General features: G+C 36.4%; 1 protein-coding gene across 3 annotated transcripts in view; it reads right to left on the bottom strand.

Annotated features, from left to right (window-relative positions):
- NAV3 (neuron navigator 3) overlaps positions 1 to 24,683 on the bottom strand; it is an 890,287-nt gene that overhangs the window by 628,453 nt on the left and 237,151 nt on the right. For all 3 annotated transcript variants that reach the window (XM_055359213.2, XM_063694177.1, XM_063694178.1), the window contains exon 2: positions 12,354 to 12,761. In XM_055359213.2, the coding sequence (XP_055215188.1) occupies positions 12,354 to 12,425 (72 nt within the window). In that variant the 5' untranslated portion in view covers positions 12,426 to 12,761. The remainder of the gene's footprint in view (positions 1 to 12,353; positions 12,762 to 24,683) is intronic.

Genomic DNA, 24,683 nt, shown 5'->3' with positions numbered 1-24,683 from the left:
AGTCAGAAGGATATGGAGAATCAATGGAAAATGCAGGAGGCTGCTTTGATAGCTTTGCCCTTTGAAAGTTCTGCCCTTCCCTCATAGGAAGAAATAAAGGTACATGGGTATGTAAACACAGCATACCCATAAGCATTTAATCTAACCAAAGAGACTCTGCTTTAAGATTTTCATTAAAAAAAAATTTTTTTTTTTTGGTATACTATGTGAGAGCTGCTTTGGAGCAAGCTCAGTGTTTAGCTTATCTTTTTTGTTTACCTTTTATAAAAAAAATCACAACCCAATTTGATAAGTCCTCATAAGACATTTGCTGAATTAATGGTATTTTATGTACCCACATAGGCTTTTCTTCTTTGTGCCATAGCAATAGTTCCTGAGTACGTATCATATGCAAGGCATCAATACGAGGATGAATGAGACAAGCAATGTCCCTGACCTGGTAGAGGCTGAGTGCAAACAAACAATACATGAGTAAAAATACAAACAATCATTCTTAAGAAGGCAGACAACAGGGTGCTATTATAGAACATAATGATGGAGTGGTGGGAAAGCACTTTCTTGAGGAAATTACAGTAATACTGGATACATGAATGATGAAGCAACAGCCACCCATGCAAAAAATAGAGCAATGAGTATTCCAGGCAGAAGGGGTAGTCAGTACAAAGGCCTAAAGGTAAGAAGATAGGTAGTACTGTACTTGCATTGTTCAAGGAACTTAGAGATGGGTTGTCAATATGTCTGGAAGAGAATGAATTGAAGAAAGAGTGGCAGGAGACAGGTTGGAGGGGGAATGGGATGAGATTATGCCGGGTCCCATGGGCAATGTTAAAGAGCTCAGATTGTGCTAAAAAGTCATCAGAGTTTTAGGAAAGTGAGTGATAAATCTGGATGTGCCAGGCATTTAAAAGGTCATTGCTATATCCACATATACTCTTAGTATCATATATTTAGTCATACCACTAATTTAGAACCTGATGATGGATATGGAAGAAATTCATAAAATGGTAAGTGCTTCGGAAATGTCTGGGTACATCTTTATTTATCCTCATTTTGTAGTTTTCCCCCAAAACAACATGGTACGCTACATTAATTCATAATTACCTAAAAATATTTTACAGAGCAAAGCAGATTAACACATTAATTACGAAGTTCACATTGTTTTAAAAGTATAACCCCAGATCATTTTCCAATGTTAATTAGAAAATAACATGTACATACAAGGTGTTACTTATTTGTCATTTACAAACATTATAATTTGCCAATACCAGCAACTGTTAAAAGATGGAGGCCCTACTTACTGAGATAGTATGAGGTAAAACTGCTACATCATACCTAACAATATTGTCTAATCAAGCAGCTGGTAGGAGTTTAAAGGAGAACATCTAATTTTAATGAAAAATATTAAGTAGAAATTAATTACCAGCAGCAAAATTTGAAAAGCAGGCAGAATTATTGATGTGGTTTGGTGACATTCTTAAGAGGCAGCCTCATCTTGGAACTGAATGTATACATTCTGAGGAGTACTCTACAACTCTAAGCATTTGCAAAAACACAAATGTTAGGAAAGTGTAATGTTTGTAAATGAAGCTCTTTTTAAGAATGTTTATCAAAGTGGAAAAACGAAGGAGCCATTTATATAGAACACTATTCTTACCTTCATTGTGTGTCAGACAAATCAAGTGCTGTAAATTAGGCACTTAAATGGTCACATATGTATTTTATTTAATATTTCCTCAAAAATGGTGTGGATATGCCTTGAATTGGCTAGCAGTCTCACCTCTGTGACAGGCCCCAGTTCCCATTCATTTCCACCATGGTGAACAAATACCAAATGTGAACGTGGTCCAATAGAACATCCTGCTTCACTACAGGAGAGCAAGGTGGCTCACATACATGCGTGTACTCACATGTGTCACTGGCACCACTAAGAGACCAGGGAGCCAAGCCTTGTGGGTTATCTGGTGGCTGATGGGCTGGCAAAAACTCATGGCCCTACCTGTGTGGACTGTTGATGAATTTTCTTTGTGTAGCTTATCAAATTTAAATATAACCTGGGTTTCTACAATACATTTTCCTAACAATTAATAAAGCTTCCTAATGTAATTTTCCAAAATCTGTCAGCTCTAATAAGATAGAAGGAGAAACTTAAATCTAAATTCTCAGGTATCACAAGTGTCATATGATCAAACTGGTTTAATGTCATCAAAGAACTGTGGTTTCCCAAATCTGGACTATTTTTCACACCTTTTCAAAGTCATTTGGGGAGTAGCTCTTGAAAAACATTTGCACAAAGAAAGTATACTATATGCCAACGCATGTGGCATACAAATTTAATAGAAACACTAGAAAGGCTTTGTAGATTAATGTCCTTTAAACATACTTCTAACAACACATTAGTAAATTAGATGTTATTAAGGAAGAAATAATTTGATATGTAATTTCAATGAACATAGAAAGTGTGCTAAATACAAGTGGATTTAAAGAAACCACTAAGCAAAATAAAAAGATGCAACCTGGTGAGTTGTATGATCTTGGGAAAGTCCCTGTCCCTCATGTGGACGTAAAGATTACCTGATCTATAGCTTTACAGAATTATAAAGTGTAAGAATGGAAGAAAATGCAAGGAAAAGTGCTTTGTAATTGTATGTTGCTATTCACATATTACCTAGAAGCCTAACCCACACTGTTATGCAAAGGACAAGTGATGAGTATAAATGAATAAACCCATTAGTAATGCAGTTAACATGGTAGTTTTACTATTACCTACCACAGAACATAAGTAGGTACCCCATAAATGCAGAAAACACATTAAGTTCAGCCAAAATATTGTATCATTTAAATCTGTGTGCAAATTATTTTGATTTCCTTCTTCAAACAAAATATTATGTTAAAATCCAATATATAAAACACATTATAAGAGCAGAATTACTAATTTGAGTGGATCAAAACTATCTCAAGTTCTGAGACAATTACTTAACAAAACCTGGCAAGTTTACTGGAAACTAGCAAGCTAATATGTAGAAATGTCTGAATACACTGGAGAACATTCTTAGCAAAGAGCTATACCTACTGTGCACTAAAGAACTACTTTACCATTATACAAAAATACACATAAGAAATTGATTCTAAATAAGCAATATAACATCACATTTTGAATTGATTTTTAACCAACTACACTATTCAGTGTAATATGTGGCAGGAAACATTTATAAAGGATAGTTCATCCCATGAAAGATGAAAAATTGATCATGAAGAATTACTAACTATAAAAAGTCATTTCCTTTTATTTGTTTAATGCTTGGAACTGACATTCCCAGATTTAAATCAGAGCACAATAAAAGTATTCTATGGAATGTACAAATGATTGAATATATAAAATACTTAAGGAAAAAAAGCAATAGATGTGGGATGGAGTCCTAAAATTGGTTTCTAAGTTGTTGCAAATTCATAGTAAATTTTCCATATAGATCATGCAACAAATGCTGGTTAGCATTCCAGTACAACTGAAAAGACTACATAGTACAGCTTAAAGGCAAGTAATAGCAGTCCTGGGCCAGCCTCCCTTAACTTCTCACAAATCCTCTAAGCCCTCTTGATCCCCAAGTTACATTGTTAGGGAGAATCAAGTTTGGAGAAGTATGGCAGGGGAACTATAGCTATGCTACTAAATACCTTGAAAACAAGCATTACATCTTACGAACATATTCCCCATGTGGATTTATAAATATTATCAAATATACAGAAAAGTTGAAAGAATTTTACAGTGAACATCTCCATGACTGCCACTAGAGTCTATAATTAACATTTTATTATGTTTGCTTTATCACGTAGTTTTTACATTCTTTATCTCACTTTGGAAATGGTAAAGATAAAAGATGAGTCAGTTCATGTATTGAGAATTTTTCCCATGTTCAATGCTCTTTTTCTCCTCTTGAAAATAGAAACAAAACTCTAATATTTAGGGTTTAGAGAGTAAACACTATTAAAATGTACCATGAATTAAGGGTAACCTTGCTCTTGTCAATATGCCATGGCCATAAAGTATTTTGATTTAACAAATGTGTCATCCTAAGGGAAATAAAGTTTTTGAACATAGACTTCTCTTCTGACTAGCTCTAGGGTTGAGTTCTAGTTACAGGTGATTAATGTTGTATCCATATATTAGGATGAAATATCATGAGCACTAATTCTCCTCTGACTCTCTCCAGGGAACCAGCAGACGGCGTCATGGCCTAAATGAACCACTAAGATGCAGCTCAGTAGAAGCCAGGAAGAGTGACCAGACCCACAGGGAAATTCTGTCCTGGGGCTAGGGTGGAGAATCAAGGATTGATTTATTAGTTACACTTCCATCTTTTCGTGTGTGTGTGTGTGTGTGTGTGTGTTCCCACCCCACCCCCAAATAAAGAAAGTCTTCACTTTTAGGGAAGCCTTGTATTAAAAGCACTTAAATCATTTGTTATATGCAGTTTGGAGAGGGAAATCTAAAATGGAGTGCCGTGATTTGAGCAAACTAGGAAGCCATTCAACACTAGCACTGCTGGGGCCCCATAGTAAGTCAGTGATGAGAAAGGAGTAATGAGTCTGCCCCCAGAAGACAGAACACAACCAACTCCTCAGCCCACCTCCAATAGCTACCAGTTATTGTTTTTCACATGTGAAGCACTGTTTCAACTGCTGTAACTATCATTTTAAGAAGTAACACAAATGAGAAAACTGGAGGAAGACAGAAGTTGAGTAATTTGACAAAGTGTCAGATTCGAGAACCAAACTCAAGTGGTCTTATTGTAGATTCTGTGCTTTTAACTCTTTGCTGTACTATGTTTTACTGGATTTTCCCAAAGACATTGCTAGTTTCATCAGGTCTTGAGTGAAATAGCAAGCCATGTTGTATTAGGAGGCAGTGGTTGTTTCTGCTAAAGGTAGTACTATGGTTTGTATGTTAGCCTCCTCCAAAACTCCTGTTGAAATTTAATTGCCATTATTACAGTATTAAGAGGTGGGACTTTTAAGAGGTAATTATGTACTGAGGGCTCTGCCCTCATGGTTGGGTTGGTGCTGCTGTAAAAGAGTGATTTCAGCCACCACTTGCTCTTTCTAGCTCTCTCTTGCTTCTTCTGTGATGATGCAGCAAGAGGCCCTCACCAGGTGCCAGCACCTCAACACTGGACTTGCCAGCATCCAGATCTGTGAGCCAAGGAATTTCTATTTCTTATAGATTACCCAGTCTGTTATTGCAGCACAAAACGAAGTAAGGTAGAGTCATGGGCACCACCACTTCTTTTCAATGTATTGCTCATTTGTGATAAGCTCAGCTAACAGGGTTCCCATCTTTGGGCAAGCTCTGTCCATCTTCAGCCATACAACTAATTTGGTTAGTATTTGGTTTGCTCAGTGAAGTGGTGATTCCAGCTTTGAGGGACTCAAAAACCCAGATGTGGCTTTTGGACCTAAAGTACTAAAGCTTTTTAGAAATGATCCACTTTTAGGAGAGTAGAGACATTCATACACATACTCTTTTTATAACGCCAGTCATTTTTTCCCATTTAGTCACTGTTTCATGTATATATAGCTTCCTCACAGGGAACTCTAAGAAGAAGAGGGCAATGAATAGAAAAATTTTGCCTGAAAACCCACTCCAGATTCCAAGCACCAAATATCTGATTCAATAAATGTCTCCTAATTGTGTCTTTTTTTTTTTTAATGAATAGAATAAAGGTAGGACGTGGAAAGAGGTACTGGCAGCTCTGTCAGCAGCTGCTTGGGACAATGTCAGTTGCAGAGGCCATCAACAATGGAGAGGGCGTGAGTGATGGCAGCAGCTGTTCTTTGTGTGGGTCACCCATAAATTGCCTGTTTATTTTTAAAAATGACCAACCATACTGAACAAGTGTTGATATTATCATTAGTCTGGGTATGCACTTAGGATATCCAAGAATAAAATAGGAATGAATAATAAGGATGAAAGAATTCTTGAAAAGTTTAAATTCCAAACAGCTGTGCTAACAGAGTCCAACATTAGCTGACTGAAACAAATATGAATACCAGAACTGTAGATATAGAGTGTCATAGTTTAGGTTTCCTGAGAGCAGACCCCGAAACAATGATCCAAGTGCAAGTAATTTATTTGGCTGATGATTCCAGGAAATACTGGGAAGGGAGTTAGGGAGACAGAAACCAGAAGATAGAAAATAAAGGCCACTTCATTGAACACATCACAATGGTGAGTAACTAAAACTTAATCCTCCTGGGGTGCTCTCAGAAACTGTCTGTAGGGCAAGGGTTCTCAAATATTGCTGTGCATTAGAGTCACCGGGGGATCTTAAAATGCACATTCCCATTCAATAGGTTTAGTGTAGGTCCTGAGACTTTGTATTTCTTATAAGCTCCCAGATGACAGTGATGCTGTTGGTCCTCAGAATATACTCAGAAAATCAAATATGTTGATTTTTTCAACTTTGCACTCATACTGTAAAAAATTATATGCAAAATAGGCAGAATTCCTTATGTCTACCACTTTTGTAACATATCTTTAAATCGGCTTAGTTTCATTTAATTCTTATCCCAGGCCTTGCATATTCCTGAACTAAAATCAATTTTGGAGACAATTAGTCAGTCCCTCTGTAAGAAAACCACAAAAATTTTTATCCACCCTGTCTTATTGCTATTAAATCAGATGGCCCGTTTCACTAGCAGGCAGCCTGCTATCCAGAGAAACAAATGGGACATATTTTAGAAGAAAAATGTTAGGCTTAGTATATTCTTTCTTTTATGAAATGATAAAAGCCAGAACTCACATGTTAGTATCAAGACAGAGGAAAGGATTTAAGAAAATTCAGAATTAAAACTGAGAAAACTTTATATGTTAATAATAATTAGTATCATTATAATTACAGTCATAATTAATGGCAACTAATACTCAGAGATTTTCATATAATTCTGCCTTCAAAATGTACAAAATATATTGAGTGTTATATATCTTGGGACTGTATATTTTATCCATTTATATGAAGATATAGGCTCACTGTATCTACTGACGTCTTAAATCCACCAATCAGGAGAAAGCACATAGTCTAGTCTAGAACAAAATGGTGGAACCATAAAATATACATATGTCCCATTCACTTTTATCCATTTCCAGTTTTTTCTGTTATACCAAGTCCAAATACTTCAAAAATGTGTGCTGCCAGGTGCAAAAAGGCCGCCATATGAATTTTTAGATTTCTATGATATGGTGGAGAAAAAATGAAAGGAGGTTCTATCCAAGTTCAAATCTGAGAAAGAAGTTTCTAGAATCACTTCCTTGTGGAAAAAGAGTCACTTTATCTAATTCATCCTTAGAGGATGCCAGATAAAATAACTGGGAGACAGCTGTTTGTGGAATCATCTTATAGAAGTATGAAGCAGAGGTAGAAATTAGGGATAGTCTTAATCTGCATCCGAGTATGCTACAATCACAGCACGAGTTTCTTTGGGAACTTGATGTTCATGTTTATGTCTACACATTAATTCCAGATTTATATAGTAACATTATAAAATGGCTATGTTTCAAAAATGAAAAGTTTAGATAATCAACAGTTGAATGACTAACCACTTTTGTTGAAACTGACACTACAGTTCATTCTTACTAGAGCCGTGCTTCAGGATTGGCTGATAATAAATGATATGATGTTGTTTCAGAAACCTCATCATCCCTCATGGTCCCTATAACTTATGTAATATACATTAAAAAAGGAAGTCATGTAGATTTATAAAAATAACTAAATGGCCTCATTTAATGAGGCCATTCTTTAAGAAAATCAACAAATATAAGGGCTAGACCTAACCTCACTAAACTTTCTTTTTTTATTGATTTATGCTCACATTTTCTTTAAAGAAAACAGATTTTTAATTAGTTTCCAACATAAACAATCTTAAGTAGTCTACACCTGCAAGAATAATCTGAAGAACACTTTTTGACTTGTATACGATGTTATTTTATCATCACTGCAAGAAAATGCAAAAATAAAATGAAAAGAATCAGCACACTAAATGAAATAAATAGCAAAATAAGAACTAGGCTAGCTTTAAATTGACAAAGTACTTCTACTCTGTAGAGCTCTGGCAATCGTAAGTGGGTGATGTTCCCAGGAAAATTATTAAAGTAACCTAACACAGTCACATGCAGACACCAAGCCCAGACCACGCTTCTGTTTGATGTCAGTTGAAAGAGAAAGAACAAAACAGGTCCGTGTGAATTGACATTGATGAAGCACTCATTGTTACTTGAAGGTGATGCTTTCTCTAACCCTCCGCTTAAACTTGATTTTCAGTCCAAAAAAAAATCACAGGAGCCTAAAATAATAGGCTTTTTCTATATCAGTATTATTCCTATCAATTAATACAATAATTTCTCTCATTTTACATAACTCTTCACATCTCAAACACTATACCCAGAATATGTCACTTCTGAAGTAATCTGAAGTCTCATAGAAGGACAGAAGGACAGATGTGATGTGTTGGAATTCATCATGAGCTTTTTCATGGCAAGGTGAAAATAACTCTGGCAAACTGAATATGTAAAATACGTGATTTGGGGAAGTGAAAAACTGAGATTGTACCGATCTTAAAACATTTCCATAAAAGAAAAATACCTCTAAACATACACAATAATATTGCTCATGTCTTTCTGGTTTACGGAATACAGCAACAAAATACATCCAACAGATCACCAAATACTTTATGCACGTTTTTGCCATGATTCTGAAGTGTGTATCCTACTATCTTTTTCTCACTACCTAGTAAAATATTGACTATGACAAATGCTTTGGTTTAATACACAAAATATTCATGGAGCAATAAAACAGTGTTCCAGGGTTGTCTGAATTGCAAACTGCTGCAATTAGACTGACAGTAAAATTTACCATGCTCTGCTTTTCAGTTCAAGGTCATGATTAATTACATAGCAGTATCATTTGTACCTATTGAGCTTTCACTGTTCTGGGTTTGTTTTGCAGAAATAATCCCACAAAGCAATAAAATTAGCTGGCAGCAATATGCAAACCTCACTGGATTTGATTGTGCAAACAAAGGTCAAAAAGTCATGTTATCAAAAATAAAACACTCCATTATGGGCATTCAGGTGGTTTGAGATGCCACGATAATTTTCCCATCTGGGACATTCCAGAACCTGAATGCCAAGAGCTGGGTTATGGCCCAATACCAGCTGAAAGTTCTACTGAAAAAAAAATCACAAGACTCAAAAAAAGTCATTAAATTTCACCCAGTCCTACACTAATCCAAGTTGACTTGAGACCCTTAAAAGCATTTTCTTCAACTACTATAAGATTATTAGAAGTATTCTCTTTAAGTCCTGTAAGATACACATCTGTAGTTTATCTGTAATGAAGAGTACTTCAGATAGAATTTGTGGATATAGCTTGTAACTTTCAAGTATGTGATCCTCTGTTCAGATTTAGTAAGGGGATGAGGCATTATTTAAAAGAAACCAATAAAGTCAAACACTTTTGAAGCTTTAATTTTGAATAATAGCATATATATTTTAAATACATATTTATATATAAAATATATAAATATTATATATATATATTTAAGGAATAGATAATTATATTTACAAGACCCAAACTCTTAAGGAGATAAAAGCAGCTTTTATTGCTGTAGGAAGATACTATCTTAATAAAGCAAAAGGTATCATGCATGTTCCTGACATATGATAAGCACCCTATGAATGACCAACCTCATCCCTGACATTCACCTCCTCATTCAGTAGAACACATACTCACAGACTCATATAAACAGGATTCTAACAGTTTGTACTTAGAAGTAGAACATAATAAGTACAAATCTACACATCTTAAATTAACAAAAGCTAGTGATTTATTGTAAGCTGAATAAGAGATCGGTTGTGTAGTGCTTAGAATAGGTGCCTATTCAATCCATTTCAATGTACCTTGCTTTGAATGTGTACAATATGCCAAACACCATGAGAAGATGACACTTTTTCAGTAATATTAAAAAGATGCTTCACCTCTCAATGAAGCAGGAGTCAGGATAAATGCGTTCTGTTTCACCTATGCCTGCTAAATTAATTCATCATGAAGGACTATAAACACTTGAAGTAATTAAATAAATGACCTTCTAATCTCTATTAGCGATTACTTGGTGGCAGGGCCAAGGCCAGCACTTCATCTACAAAGATTTATGATGTTACCTTTCAATTTTTCTTTAATTTAAACTCATTGTGACTCATTGTGTCATTGAGACTAGGTGTTCCTGCTGACATTTCAGATTCAAAAATTTTGAATCTTAAACCTTTATCTATACATACCAAGTTTCTGGTTTATTTGCAGATCTTACATATCAAGGCTACTTTTTAGGCGCCCACACCAGTGAGGGAGCCAAGAGGTCATTAGAACTCCATTTTCCACTCTTGATACTGCTCATTGAAAACATTCATTCCTCTTCCATTCCTTTACAGATGAGAAGGCGAGGCTATAGTGAGATGGGGGTCTTCCTGCACCACATCACCAAGGTAGTATTTTTACATTTCTTACAGAATTATGGTTCTCCATGGTTTGTCTAAATTCTATTACTATTAGTATATTATGTATGAGCTGAGCAGTTTTGTGTGAGTTGGCCTAGTAAACGAAGTGTCATTACAAACCATTGTTTACAGTTCCACACAAAGAACTCAGAGAATGACTTTAAGAATTCGTTCCATTCTTCAACTTTAATTCCTTTGGTGTTTGCAGAAAATCTCCCTTAGCCAGGGAATGAAAAGGCAGCACCTGCAGAGGTACTCATCTTTTTTGTCATAAAAGCAGCATCTCCATCAGAAATTATAACCCTGTAATTAATCACTTACCTATTACCTCCCTCCCTCTTTACCCACCCAATATAGTACCCAAATTACCATCAGAGTTAAGGACGTTATAAAAATGTAGATAGAAAAAGATGATTAAATGGCTTCTTAGTAGTTAAATTGCAGAGAACGCTTTAGATTGAAATTTACTGTGACATCTCCTCTGGGTAAACACTCCAGTGCCAGCAGGAAGAAAAGCAGGCTGAACATTTGGTAACACCAACAAACTTATTTATAACACAAGTATTTGTGTAGAAATTTATATCCACATTAAAGCAAAAATTGATTTCAGGCACCTTGAATTTTATAGTATTTAGTATTTTCTGAGATTTACTTACACTGCACAAAAAATGAACCAAACTGGGAATAAACAATCTATGCATTTCTGCCTCTATTAATGACAAAAGGATTACTGTAGCCCCATGCCAGTTGCATTAATCATATTGGCAAAACAAAATTAATAAGCCATTGACTCAGCACAGCCTCTTCTAAACTTACCTCCACCACTGTGAAAGACCTAACTAGTTGTTTCTCAGGATATGAGAAGTGAACAGCAAACAAAATTTCTAAGACAGATGTAAAAACAAAGCTTAATTATGGCCCTTAGATCCACATCTAACTAAAAATTTCCTTCCTTTTCTCCCATTTATTGCCAGCACCATCGCTACTGGGTCCCCACACACCTATCCTGTACTAGCAGAGTCCACAAGAGCACTGCAAAAGATGATACATTTCAGTATGAGTGGGGCTCTCTCTCCTAGACGCCATCTCTAACCCTTCTGATAAGTGTTCTTTAGGTGGTTCTCACTCCAGTGGAGCAATTCAGCAGGTAAGAGTTTCTAAAAAGCTAGAAAAATGAAGCTGAAGTACATCCCTTAGTATTCAATCCCCACTTCTTACTAAAAAGCTCGCTAAACCCTTTCTTTTAAAATAAAGTTAGCACAGTTCTTTTTTCCATCAGTTCTTTTGACATCATGTAGAATCAAAACAAAGCTCGCAGTTGCCTCACAACTTTCTTTCCAGGCCAGCTGTATAATTGAGAAGGCCTAAGTTGATGTGTCCCAAGGATATGAAATTAGAGAATTTAAAATGCCACTTATGCTTTCTAATGGCAGTAAGGCAGGTGTTCTCTTTAAGGAGAGCTCTGGCCTGCTCCATTACTCCAGAGGTGCCTGTGACTCATGCCTCACCCTGGGTCTCAGAGAACTGTTCCTATGAGGTCAGTTCAACAGGTCACTAGTATGAAGTCAAGAGTGAGAGAACACAATAGAATCCTTGCCAACCCACTGGATAGATAAATTCAGAGGACTTTAGAAACAAAATCACCAGCTGGTAATGAAATCCAGACCCACAGAAACACATTACTATACAGCAGGGTTGATTTCCGTGAAATAGTATGTTATTTTATCTCAAAAGAAGCATTCATTTTCAATTTCAAAAATTCTCTTTAAGCGTAAACAAAAAGGACCAAGCAAAGAGAAATTTCTTTTACCTTCTTCTGATCTTCTAGCTTGTGACTCACTGGATTCTTCCCATGTCTGTTCATTTCTGAAGATAAATCCATCACATTAGGTTCTTGCCCTTCAAAATGGAATCTCTTCAAAAAAGCAGCAAACTAATCCAAGATGCAATTTCTAGGAACACACTGGCCCGCCACGTTCCCCATCACACACCGTTTCCGAACTTCATCGACTCCAAGGAATGATTAAAAAATCCATTGATTGAATGGAAAAAATAAAGTTTGCAGTTTACTCCCAGGACCTTCCAAATCAGCATATCGTTTTTAAATGCTGACTCCTCAAAAGCAAAATAGTCATCCGAGAATTTTGACTTCAACTGCTATCTTTTTCTTTCTTCACGGTTTTCCATTTTAATAAAAAATGACAGATTTCCTGTAAACCTGTGATTTAAAAAAATAAGCACATAGTTAATTATCTTTCACCATTTTTTGTTACAATTAGTAAAATAAATTATTATTTGAAAATTTCAAAATATTTTAGGCATAAACAATATTTGACTTAAAAATAATGGCATTATTCTTCACCCTTATGGTCTTTAAAATACCAAGCTAAAAAGTAACAAAGAAGACACAACTACTCATCAAACATGTATGTATGCTTTACTGTTCCACTCTTGAATTTCTGCATTTATAGAACCACAGAATTTTAGAAGAGGGACCAATATGGCCAGATATTATGTTGTAGTTTGATAACTTTCATAGATAATTTTATTTAGACTTCAAAAAAGATCTGTAAAATGGTTATTATCATTCCATTTTAAGATGACATAATTAAGATTGAGAGGGTAAATTTTCATAAGTCTCATAAGTAACAGAACTAGAATTAGAATTCAAATTGCTTTGACGTCAAAACCCATTATTTCTCCTAGTTGTACTCTTCTTGACTCATATTATGTATTTTGTCCCACAAGGATAACATAAACAAATTTGTCAAGTGCCTTACTGGGTTATAGATACACTATGCACAGTACTTCTTCTTAAAGGGAGCATATAATCCAGCGGTTTCCAAGGCCAGCTAGATAATAGAATCACCTGAGAATAATCATATAGATTCCTGGGGTGCACCCTTATCTCTGCTAATTTAGAAGCTATAGAGAAGTGCTTGGGCATCTGTATTCTTTTCATCTCTTTTAGATACTTGTGATATAGAAAAACCACTGTTGAAATCTCCCCTTAATGCAGGACTTCCTAAATTTGTCTGCACATTAGACTCACATAGGAGGCTTCCAAAACTACTGGAAGCCCCAGACACTGTGCTTTGGCACCACTGCCTCAATATATAAATTCCCTTTATAATTGATCAACTACTTCCTGAAGAAACCTATCGTCTCAGGAGGCAGCCCTTTTCATATTGAGGCAGTTTTAATCTTTAGATAGTTCTTGTTAATTTGGAGACAAAATCTGTATTTCTATACTTCTGTCCATTTGTAATTATTCATAATCTTCATAGTCATCAATGTGCACAAAATATGTTTGTTTTATATGACAGTTCTTCAATATCTCCTTAGCCAGGTTAACCATCCCTAGCACCCTCAAAAATTCCTTACCACCATGATTACTTCCTTCAGAAGAGGTTGCACTTTGTACGAGGCCCATAAAATGTGCTGTCCAGCACTGAGCACAGGGGTCAAGCACAACTTGCTCCCTTTAAGAATTCACCTCCAGGTCCCTCAACACATGCCATGATAAGCATAAAACAACTGATAAACATACTTTAAGTCAACAGTAAATTAAATGTTAGTAAGTATGAAAAATCAGCTTCTAAATTGCCCTTTGCACTTCTCTATACGTTTTTTTTTTTCTTATCTGGCATCATTTTGCCAATCCCTGTTCTGTCTTCAACAACGCTGCTCTGTCATGCAGATATTTTAGTTTGTGCACTACTTTGAAAGTTTTCAGCACAGTAAACAACATGGACAAGGGCTTTGGCATAAGAGAACATGATCAATTTGAGGAGCTGAAAGAAATCCAATGAGGAGTCACTGCAAAATTGTAAGAAGGCATGCACTATAATAGGGTTTGTGATTTTAACAGTTCACCTGAACTGTCATACAGAAAAGAGAAGGGAGCCAAACTTGTGCCAGAAAAACCTTATAGGCATTGTTAGAGCAATCCGAGAAACATACAATAGCATCCTGAACTAGTGTAGGAGCCGACGAGGTGGGAAGAATGACAAAACTGAGTGATATATCATGTAAGAGGCAGAGTTGACAGAAATGGTAATTGACTGAAAATGAGTTTGAGTGTGTGGTTTAAGGGTGCAGGAACATTCCCTAATACAGCAAGCTCATGAGAGACACACTTTGAACAAGAGAAGAAGAAAGACATGGTAAAACAAAAAATGCTTGCTAAAGTCCAGGACATTATAAGATAATCTCACTGATGTTCATAGATGCAAAAATCCTAAACATTAGCAAACTGAATCCAGGAATGTATAAAATGAATTATACATCAATTCCAAGTTGATACTATCCCAGGAATAAAGGTTGGCTTAAGATTTAAAAATAAATCAGTGTAACTCACCACATTTACAAAACAAGAAAAATTATATGCCCATCTCTATGGGTGTAGACATATAATTTAATAAATTAAACATTGACTCATGACCTAAAATTTATCTTGGCAAATGAGGAATAGAAGGGGACTTTCATAATCTTCCTTTATCTGATAAAGTGTATTCACCAAAAAACAACTACTGCAAACATTAAACATATTGGTGAAAAGTTAAAAACTTTTCATATGATCAAGAACAACACACAAGTGGCTACTAATATGACTTCTATTTAACACTGTACTTAAAGTCTAACCATGCAGTAAGACAAGAAAATATGAGACAAGGGAGGGAGAGGAGGGAGATGGGGAGAGCAAACAAGCAGTATAAACGCTAAAAAGAAAGAAATATAATTGTTATTTGAAAATGTTATGGTAATATATACAAAATATATTAAAGAATCAAGAGATAAATTACTAGGATCAATAAGTGAGTTTAGTAAGTTTCTGTATACAAAGTCAATATATAAAAATCCTTTATATTTCTTTATAATATCAACAAACATTTAGAAAATGAAACATTGAAAATATACTATTTATAATCGCATTAAAAATATCAAATGCCCTGGAATAAATTTCACAAGAGACTGTAAAAACTTTATGATAAAGCAATAAAACAGCATCAAAAGAAAATAGAGATTTAAATAAATAGAGGGCTGTGCCATATTCAGAAATTCAGAAATAAGACTCAATAATGTAGAAATAACTCATACCTAAAATATTTATTGCATTCAATGCAATACCTATCAAAATCCCCAGTTTTTCTTTATAACTTTAGAAGATGCTTCTAAAAGGTCTAAAAGGTATATGGAAATGCAAACAATCAAGAAACTCCAAGACACTGATGAAGAAGAACAAGTTGAAATTATTTGCTCTACTGGATGTTAAGGCATATTTTAAATCAACAGTAAATAAAATGATAATAACAAGGGTAGAAAAATCAACCAATGGAACATAGAAATCCCCGAACCAGGCTTTAACAGATATGACCACTTTATTTGATATAAAGGTTGAACTGCAAAACCATGGAGAAAAAGTAGTTTCAAAAAAGAATGCCAGGTCAGTTGGATAGCCATATAGAAAAAAGTTAAACCTTACTTTTACTTCATACTAACAGTTTCAGGTGGACTGCTGATATAAATCTGACAAAAAATAAAGCTTCTTGGAAAACGCCTTCATTAACTGAGGGTAGGGGAAAATTTCTCAAGAGTTCAAAAGCACTGAACATGAAGAAAAATAATAATTATATCAATATCAAAAACTTTTATTAATCATAAAACACCAATAAGAAAATATAATTCAACTCATGGACTAGGAAAAGTCACTTGTTATATATATAATTACATATAAAAACATCTAAAAGTCAATAATAAAAATACAATAGACAAAAATATCTGAATAGATGTTTCCAAAAATAATAATATAGATGAAAAACAGATTAATGGTTGCCATGGCTTAGGGATGAGGGTGAGATGTGTCCAAAAGAGGCAGGTAATAAGAGCCTTATGGTACGGAACAGCATTGTATCTTGATTGTAAGGGTGGTTACATGAGTCTACTTATGTGATTAAGTTGCATAGACAATACACATATACAATTCAGTATCTATAAAACTGGTGAAATATGAATCTGCTCACTCTGTGGACTGTACCAATGCCAACTTCCTAGTTTTTATCTTATACTATAGTTATGCAAGATTCTAACGCTGTAGTAAACTAAGTAATGGGTACACAGAACTTCCCTGTCCTTTTTTGGCTTATCTTGACACTTCCTGTGACTCTAAAATGATTTAAATAATTTAAACATGAAAAGTTAAAAAAGGATGGACAAATGGCCCATAGATACATGTAGAAATGAATACTCTTCTCTGGGCGCGGTGGTTCACGCCTGTAATCCCAGCACTTTGGGAGGCCGAGGCAGACGGATCACTAGGTTAGGAGATCGAGACCATCCTGGCTAACACGGTGAAACCCCGTCTCTACTAAAAATACAAAAATTAGCCGGGTGTAGTGGCAGGTGCCGGTAGTCCCAGCTACTTGGGAGGCTGAGGCAGGAGAATGGCATGAACCCGGGAGGCGAGCTTGCAGTGAGCGGAGATCGTGCCACTGCACTCCAGCTTGGGCTACAGAGTAAGACTCCGTCTCAAAAATAAAAAAAATGAATACTGTTATTAGTAATCAGTACAATGCTAATCAAAACTACATGAGATATAACATCTCATCTACCTAAGTTAATAAAAAGAATGACACTATCAACCGTTAGCAAAGACATAAAACAACAAGAACACCGCTGGTCAAAATGTAAATTAGTATAACTATTTTGGGAAAGTGTTTAGTATTACCTACTAAGTTTAAAGATACACATACTTTATAACCCAGCAATAATATTCCTAGGTATGTACTCTTCAGAAATATATGCATATGTGCATCAAGAGACACGACAGCAAAGTACTTTCAACATAACCATAAAAAAAACTCAAAACAATCTGGAAACAAAGTTCACCAACATTAGAATAGATAAATAACTTATGGTACGCTTATGCAACAGACAATTGTACATTAATTAATATTAACAAACTATGGACACTCATCAATATGTATGAATCTTGCAAATATTAAGGAAGCCAAAACCAAAGCAAAAGAAATATATATACTACATGATTCCATTTATGTGAAGTTCCAAAAACTGGCAAAACTAACCCAATGGTGTTAGAAGTCAGGATACTGGTGACCTTCGGTGAGTGGGAGGGAATGATGTTTTAATTGCAATTTGATTACAGTGTTACCCATGTTCATTTTTTTGATTTGGGTGGGCGATACATTAATATTAGCCTTGTAACAGTTCACTGAGCTGTAAATTAAAATTTTGTATGGTTTTCTCTATGTAAAGTATGCTTCATGATTAGAAAAAAGCTAAGAAGAAACTTAGACACGTCTATGTGTTTAGTGTTCCCATAAATGGTCTCTCCAATAAGCAACAATAAAAAAAAGTTAGACTGATTAAACTTGTTATTATTGGGTGTCATTCTTATTTTTTAAGGTTATGGACCAGCTGTTTCATTACGGCATAGAATTTTGCCATGGCACAATGTCAAGCTTACCAGTAGCATGGTTTATCAAATATCAGAAAATGTATTTATCTCCTAACTTTCAAAATATCTCCCCCAATTTTTTTTTCTTTTTTTTTTTTTTTTTTTTTTTTGAGACAGAGTCTCGCTCTGTCACCCAGCCTGGAGTGCAGGGGCACGATCTCGGCTCACTGCAAGCTCCGCCTCCCAGGTTCACACCATTCTGCTGCCTCAGCCTCCCAAGTAGCTGGGACTACAGGCGCCCGCCACTGAGCCCGGCTAATTTTTTGTATTTTTAGTAGAGACGGGGTTTCACCATGGTCTCGATCTCCTGACCATGTGATCTGCCCGCCTCGGACTCCCAAAGTGCTGGGATTACAGGCGTGAGCCACCGCGCCTGGCCTCCCCCTCTCTTTAGAGTAGTAAGGCATTACAGTCTGTCAACCATATTTTCCATACACATTATTTTATATTAGCATGAAATAATTTTTCCAAAAGCATTACTAATGTTCTAAATTATTCAAATTTATCTACCTTACCTAATACCTTCCTCATAGTAGAAAAATACGTATGGAAGACAAAAAGCACTGTGTGCCTAATGTGTGTGCAGCACAGTGCAGGCCCCAAATCATCAGATTTTAAATACTCATCCTTGTCTTTATACAGTTTACAGTCCAGCAGGGAGTCAGATGTAATGAAAACAAAGGAGCACCAGCATATTTTTTTAACTCTGTCAAATATCAAAACCTTAGAATACCAATGAGTTTACACCAATGATAAAAGGCAATTTCATGTGGACAGAATAAATTATGGACAATTATGCACATAAAAATTAATTTGAATATGATTTCAATTCATTTTAAATTAATAATTTAAGATGACTTATCCTTATTTTTGCAGAATAAAAGTGATTTATGATAAAACTACAAAGCTGCTGGAATGTACATGAAGATATTGAAAAGTTGTTCGCTCACACGAAGGTAACTGTCAATACGTAGTATTAATTCTCTACCACTTTTATTCAATATAATACAGTGGTTGGGTTTGGTAGTGAAATCCAATGACTTTATGTATAAGTATAAATAGTTTCATGTTTTTATAGCTTAAAAGAATGTTTCCATACTGCTCAGACTTACCCAGGAGTCTCTCATCAGATAAAGGATAAATGTTTTCAGTGAGATTTTGAAAGGATTTGTGAAGATTACTTACAAAGTGATCTTCAGTCTCTGACAGGGATTTTACAGGGACCACTCAGAGAGATTGATGGATATTTTCTGCAGTTGAGGGGCCACAGAAACCTAGTACCCAGGCAAGGTGAAGCGGCCTGTGGCCACAGGGCAATGACACACCTGACAAGTAACTTGCAGTTTTCTCTGATCGTGAATCAAAATGTGCACATCTTAGGGACCTGATAAAGAATGTGTGGTAAAAATATTTTCCTGAACTCATTTAGTAAAAGCGATCCTGCTCAGAAGGGTAATTAGCCAGGGTAAGGGAACTCCTGAAGGAGGAAGCTGTGGGAACTATAGCTGGAAGGAGGAGCTGAGGAAACATCCAGAATATTTGGCTCAAAGAGAGGCTACTATCCAGTTCAAGGGAGATGAAGTGAGGGAGGTCTAGCAGTACAGTTTTCAAAATTCTCAGACAAATAACCAGGAAAGTCAGTTTTAAACATCCCCCTGGCCTACAGTCAATGAGCCATCTTACAACATTAAGACTTTCTTACCTCTCCTCTTTTCCTCACCTACCCTGCAAACACCCTATTGAGTGGGGAGGAGGTGAAAGGAGAAAGACCTTTCCAAATAGCAGAAGTGTGGTAGCAAAGGGCATTAGTCTCTGGTCTTGGTTTGTGTAAGGAGGAAGAAGTTTTTGAATAAAGGTGTTTACAGATATATTGAAAAAAAGTTCAAATTCTGAATTGAAACCTGTTTTGTGACCGACAGTGAGACAGTAATCATAAATCTTTTTTTTTTTTTTTTTTTTTTTTTTGAGATGGAGTCTCGCTCTGTCTCCCATGCTGGATTGCAGTAGTGCAATCGCGGCTCACTGCAAGCTCCGCCTCCTGGGTTCACGCCATTCTTCTGCCTCAGCCTCCAGAGTAGCCGGGACTACAGGAGCCCGCCACCACTCCCGGCTAATTTTCCGTATTTTTAGCAGACACGGGGTTTCACCCTGTTAGTCAGATGGTCTCGATCTCCTGACCTCGTGATCCGCCCACCTCAGCCTCCCAAAGTGCTGGGATTACAGACGTGCGCCACCGGGCCCGGCCAATCATAAATCTTACACTATGTAAAAGTGAATGAAACACAATTGTATGATCCAAATTCACATCCATGGATAGAGAAGCAATTAATTCTCTGAAGAAGTTTAAAGAAACAGGAAAGAAGTTTGGAGTAGAGATTTAGATTTGTGAGTCATCAGTCTCAAAAGGAGATCATGCATAGAAGTTACATGGGTTGAGAAAAGTACCAAAGACAGGCCTCTTGAAAAGACTCAAATTGCCTTAGATACTATTTTCAAAATTAGCTCTTAATCCTATCCACGTAGCAAACTTAATCATACCACTTAATTAAAATTCATCAATGGTTCTCTAATACGTGGAGCCCAAAAGAAAACAAAAATCAAAATTTCTTAGCATGATATTCAACACTCTACCCATTCTATTTTTTCAACTTCCCAGCTCCTATTTTATTGTAGCTATACAAAACAAGTTATAATACCTAAATGTAACTTGTCATTTCACATCTTGGACATTTATAGATCCATGTATGCCACACAATCCACTTGGAAAGTTCCTACTTCATGCTTAAAAAGTCTCCTCAACTCATTTCCTCTCTGAAGGCTTCACGTTGTATCCCCACTCAACCAGACAAGTTAGGCCTTTTTATCCCCATGTTCTACAAGCATACACACACACACACGCACACCAATCATTGCCTATAAGGCTGAAAAGGTTATGCCAAAATTGTCTCATTCTAGCAAAAATACATTTATAGTTTAGAAAGGCCATAGGTCAGGTGCAGTGGCTCACGCCTGTAATCCCAGCACCTTGGGAGGCTGACAGGGGCAGATCAGAAGGTCAGGAGATCAAGACCATCCTAGCTAACACAGTGAAGCCCCGTCTCTACTAAAAATACAAAAAATTAGCTGGGCGTGCTGGCACACACTTGTACTTGGGAGGCTGAAGCAGGAGAATTGCTTGAACCCAGGAGGCGGAGGTTGCAGCGAGCCAACATCACACCATGGCACTCCAGCCTGGATAACAAAGTGAGACTCCATCTCAAAGAAAGAAAGAGAGACAGAGAGAAAGAAGGAGAGAGAGAGAGAGAGACAGAGGCCATAGGCCCCTTCTGAACTTATTATTTTAGCCATATTCTCTTTGAGATAGTACATGCATACAAAAAAGTACAAAAATCTTTAGTACACAGTCTATGACACATTCATCTACTGAGTTAACAACCACGCATATCAAGATATAGAACATTTCCCAAATTCCAGAAGACTTATTTACTCTTTCACATAATAGCCCTAAAGGTATCCACTACTCTGAGTTTTATCAGCATATTTTCCCTGTTCCTGAAACTTCAATATAATGAATACTACAGTGCCTACAGTATGTACTCATTTGTTTCTCTTCTTTTCTTTTCTCAACATTAAATCTGGAAGTTGTGTCTGTGTTGTTACAAGTAGCAGTAGCTCACTCTTTTTTATTCCTTTATGGAGGAGAAGGTTGTGCTCATATGTCCCAATTCATGTAACTGACCAAAATAATGCTCAATTAAACTGGAATTTTTAATCATCCTGAATTCTGTATCCTAATTCAGGCTTTCTGGACTCTTCATGAAGAAAACAAAGAAGTTCATTTTACTTAACCTATTTTTTTCCCAGGCTCTGTGACCTCTATTCAAGTCAAGAGAATACAAGAAATTAACAGTTCCTGTTACCAGACTGTTAACAGAGTAACAAATCTCAAATCCAGAAACTATTAAAAAAATGACTGAAAATTTATTTAGGAATTTTAACTATTAGTCAGAGGTGATATGGTCATTATTTACTCTTTAAATTCTCATATTGAGTTGTTGCTTCATCTTTATGTGGCTAAATCAGCATGTCTAAAGTGCAAAGAAAGGATCCAAGCCCAAATGGGGAGGGTTAAGAAGCTGTTCTAGCAGACCCAGGGCCTCGGGTCAGAGGTTCCACTTGGCCTCCTACCATGCCCCAGATCCAAGACTCATTGTTGCACATAACAAAGTACTCTACCCACAGTAAAAATATTAGAAGCCTAATGGAATAATATGACTGCTCAAAAATATATTTTTAAAAAAAATTTAAAAATATTTTAAAGAGATTATTTTAAAAGGTTATTTAAACATCAACATCAATTTATGATTTAAATATTTTAAAAAGCAAAATACTTAGAAACAGGAATAAAAGAAAGTCAAATAGCTACAGCAGAAAATATTGTAGTTACTAGTAAACTATCAAAAGAATATGCAGAGTATGATACCATTTATATACAATTTAAAAATCATTACTAAATATTGTGTGTAATACATACAAATGTAGTAAAAGTAGAAAAACATGTATGCAATGATAAATTATTTAAAAGTCAAAAATAAATAAAGATGCTTAACACTACCATTTAAATAAACCATCATGTTATAGGTCCTTATCACCATGTCAAGACAAAGAGAAATCAATACAAAATATAAGAATAGAAAAGGTAGAAAAAAATTTGTATGTATTATTGACTACAGACAATACAGGAAAATTAATAAACAAATTGTTTAGAATAATCAAGGTTATCTTTTATGATACACCAACAAAATATACATTTGTATCAGCAACAATAAAAACAGTAAAATAAAATGCAATTTTAGAACAAATTCTACTAGTAACAGAAACAAAAATTATAATGTCCTTAGAGATAAGACTAGAACAATATATGACCTTTACAAGAAACATCTTTTTTGTTTTCATTGAAAGATATGAACAGTATTTATATAAATGGAGAGATATACCATGTTTATGAATAGGAGGATTCAATATTATAAAGGTGCCAGTGGTCTTTTATAATTCCCTAAGTTCAATTCCAATACAAATCTCCATATGTAACTTCTTAATGTAGCTTAAAAAGCTGATTATGAAATTTATATGTAAGAGCAAAGGAATAAGAATAGGCAAGACCATTTTGAAAAATGCATGCTTTTGAGATTTTCAAGATATCAAGATTTATAAAAAACAATGATATTTAAGACTGGGGAGGAATTGGCCAAAAGGAAAGGCAAATAAATTATTAGAATAGACTATATTGCTCAGAAACAGAAACACAGTACACAGAGATTATTAATATGCAGTCCAATGAGAAAAAATTGACAATTAAAAAATGTTTCTGAGACAATTAGTTAAACACATGGGAAAATAAGACTAACAAAAAATAATTCTTAAATGAGACATAAAAAAATACAAACCCTAATGAAAAAGACTGATAAAACTGATTATATCCACGTGTACCACAAAGTGTCAGCATATAAAATAGAAAAACTAGAGACTGGAAAAATATAGTATATGTGTCACAGGATCCTTAGGGTGTCGCTTTACCAGGCGGAAACCTCTGTTGCTGGTGTTGCCTTTCCCTGAGTTTTACTTGGGCCTATGGGCTCCTTCTGCTCACTTGGCCCAGCAGGCTGGGATGGGCTCCTACTACCGGTCGGATCCCATGCCCGCCAAGGGCGAGCCAGAAGTGCAGCAGTGAGGGGTGTGTGAGTGAGCACAAGGTCTGGCCACAGTGCACACAACCAGGATTGCTGGCTATGGCAGGGCAGGCAGCTCCAGGCACCCACAAAGATGCTCAGCTCCATGCAAGGCTGCCTGTGAACCAGGCATTCAGAAAGCAGTTTCCACAGAGGGGGCCAGGGAACACAGTGGTACCTGGAAGCTTGGACATGCCAGGAACCACAGAACCCCAAAGAGGGTGTCACAGCCTGGCCTGGGGAGCCCCTAGCTCTGGGATCCCCAAAGGGCTACAGCTCTTCTCTCCTTCTCCTCGCCTGCAACATGGTGAGCAGGGGGGCATGTTTCAACCCTGTTTGTGTTACAGCTTTCAGTCCTGCCACTCGGCAGGTCCCAAGTTCTTGTCCTATTTCAAGGAAGAAGGAAGCATGCAGACAACTGGAGGGGAAACAAGGCAGAGAGGAGCTTCATTGAGAGCTGTTCTAGCTCTCAGGATACCCGAAGTGGGTAGCTCCTTTCTGCAGGCAGGTCATCCAGACAAGAGTCCAGTTCTCAGTGGAGAGGAGACCCGGAGTGGGTAGCTCCTTTCCACAGGCAGGTCATGCAGGTGAGCTGAGAAAACTTGAAGTGGGTAGTGCCTTCTCACAGCTGGTAGTCCCAGTGTCTCTGTGAGTCTGGCTGAGTCCAGGGGTTTTTGTGGGCTTCAGAAGGGAGGAGGTGCATGCTGATTGGTCTATGGGTAACCATGGGTGGGCCCTAAAAAGCACCGTAAGTTCTCGCTCTTGGCACAGATTCCACCTGCAACTGGCAGCCTGGGCCCCATGCTTCAGGCCATCCCTGGCTTGAAGATGGGGCTTCACTCACCCCTTTCTGCCCAGGAGCCTGTCTGCTTCCTGCTGCCATCAATCATGTCATCCACAGCATCCACCCAGGCTGTTCAAGTGGAGGGCATGT

Source organism: Gorilla gorilla, chromosome 10 (assembly GCF_029281585.2).
Source record: "Gorilla gorilla gorilla isolate KB3781 chromosome 10, NHGRI_mGorGor1-v2.1_pri, whole genome shotgun sequence".
In the NCBI taxonomy this organism is placed as follows: domain Eukaryota; kingdom Metazoa; phylum Chordata; class Mammalia; order Primates; family Hominidae; genus Gorilla; species Gorilla gorilla.
This window is presented reverse-complemented; position numbering and strand designations above follow the sequence as displayed.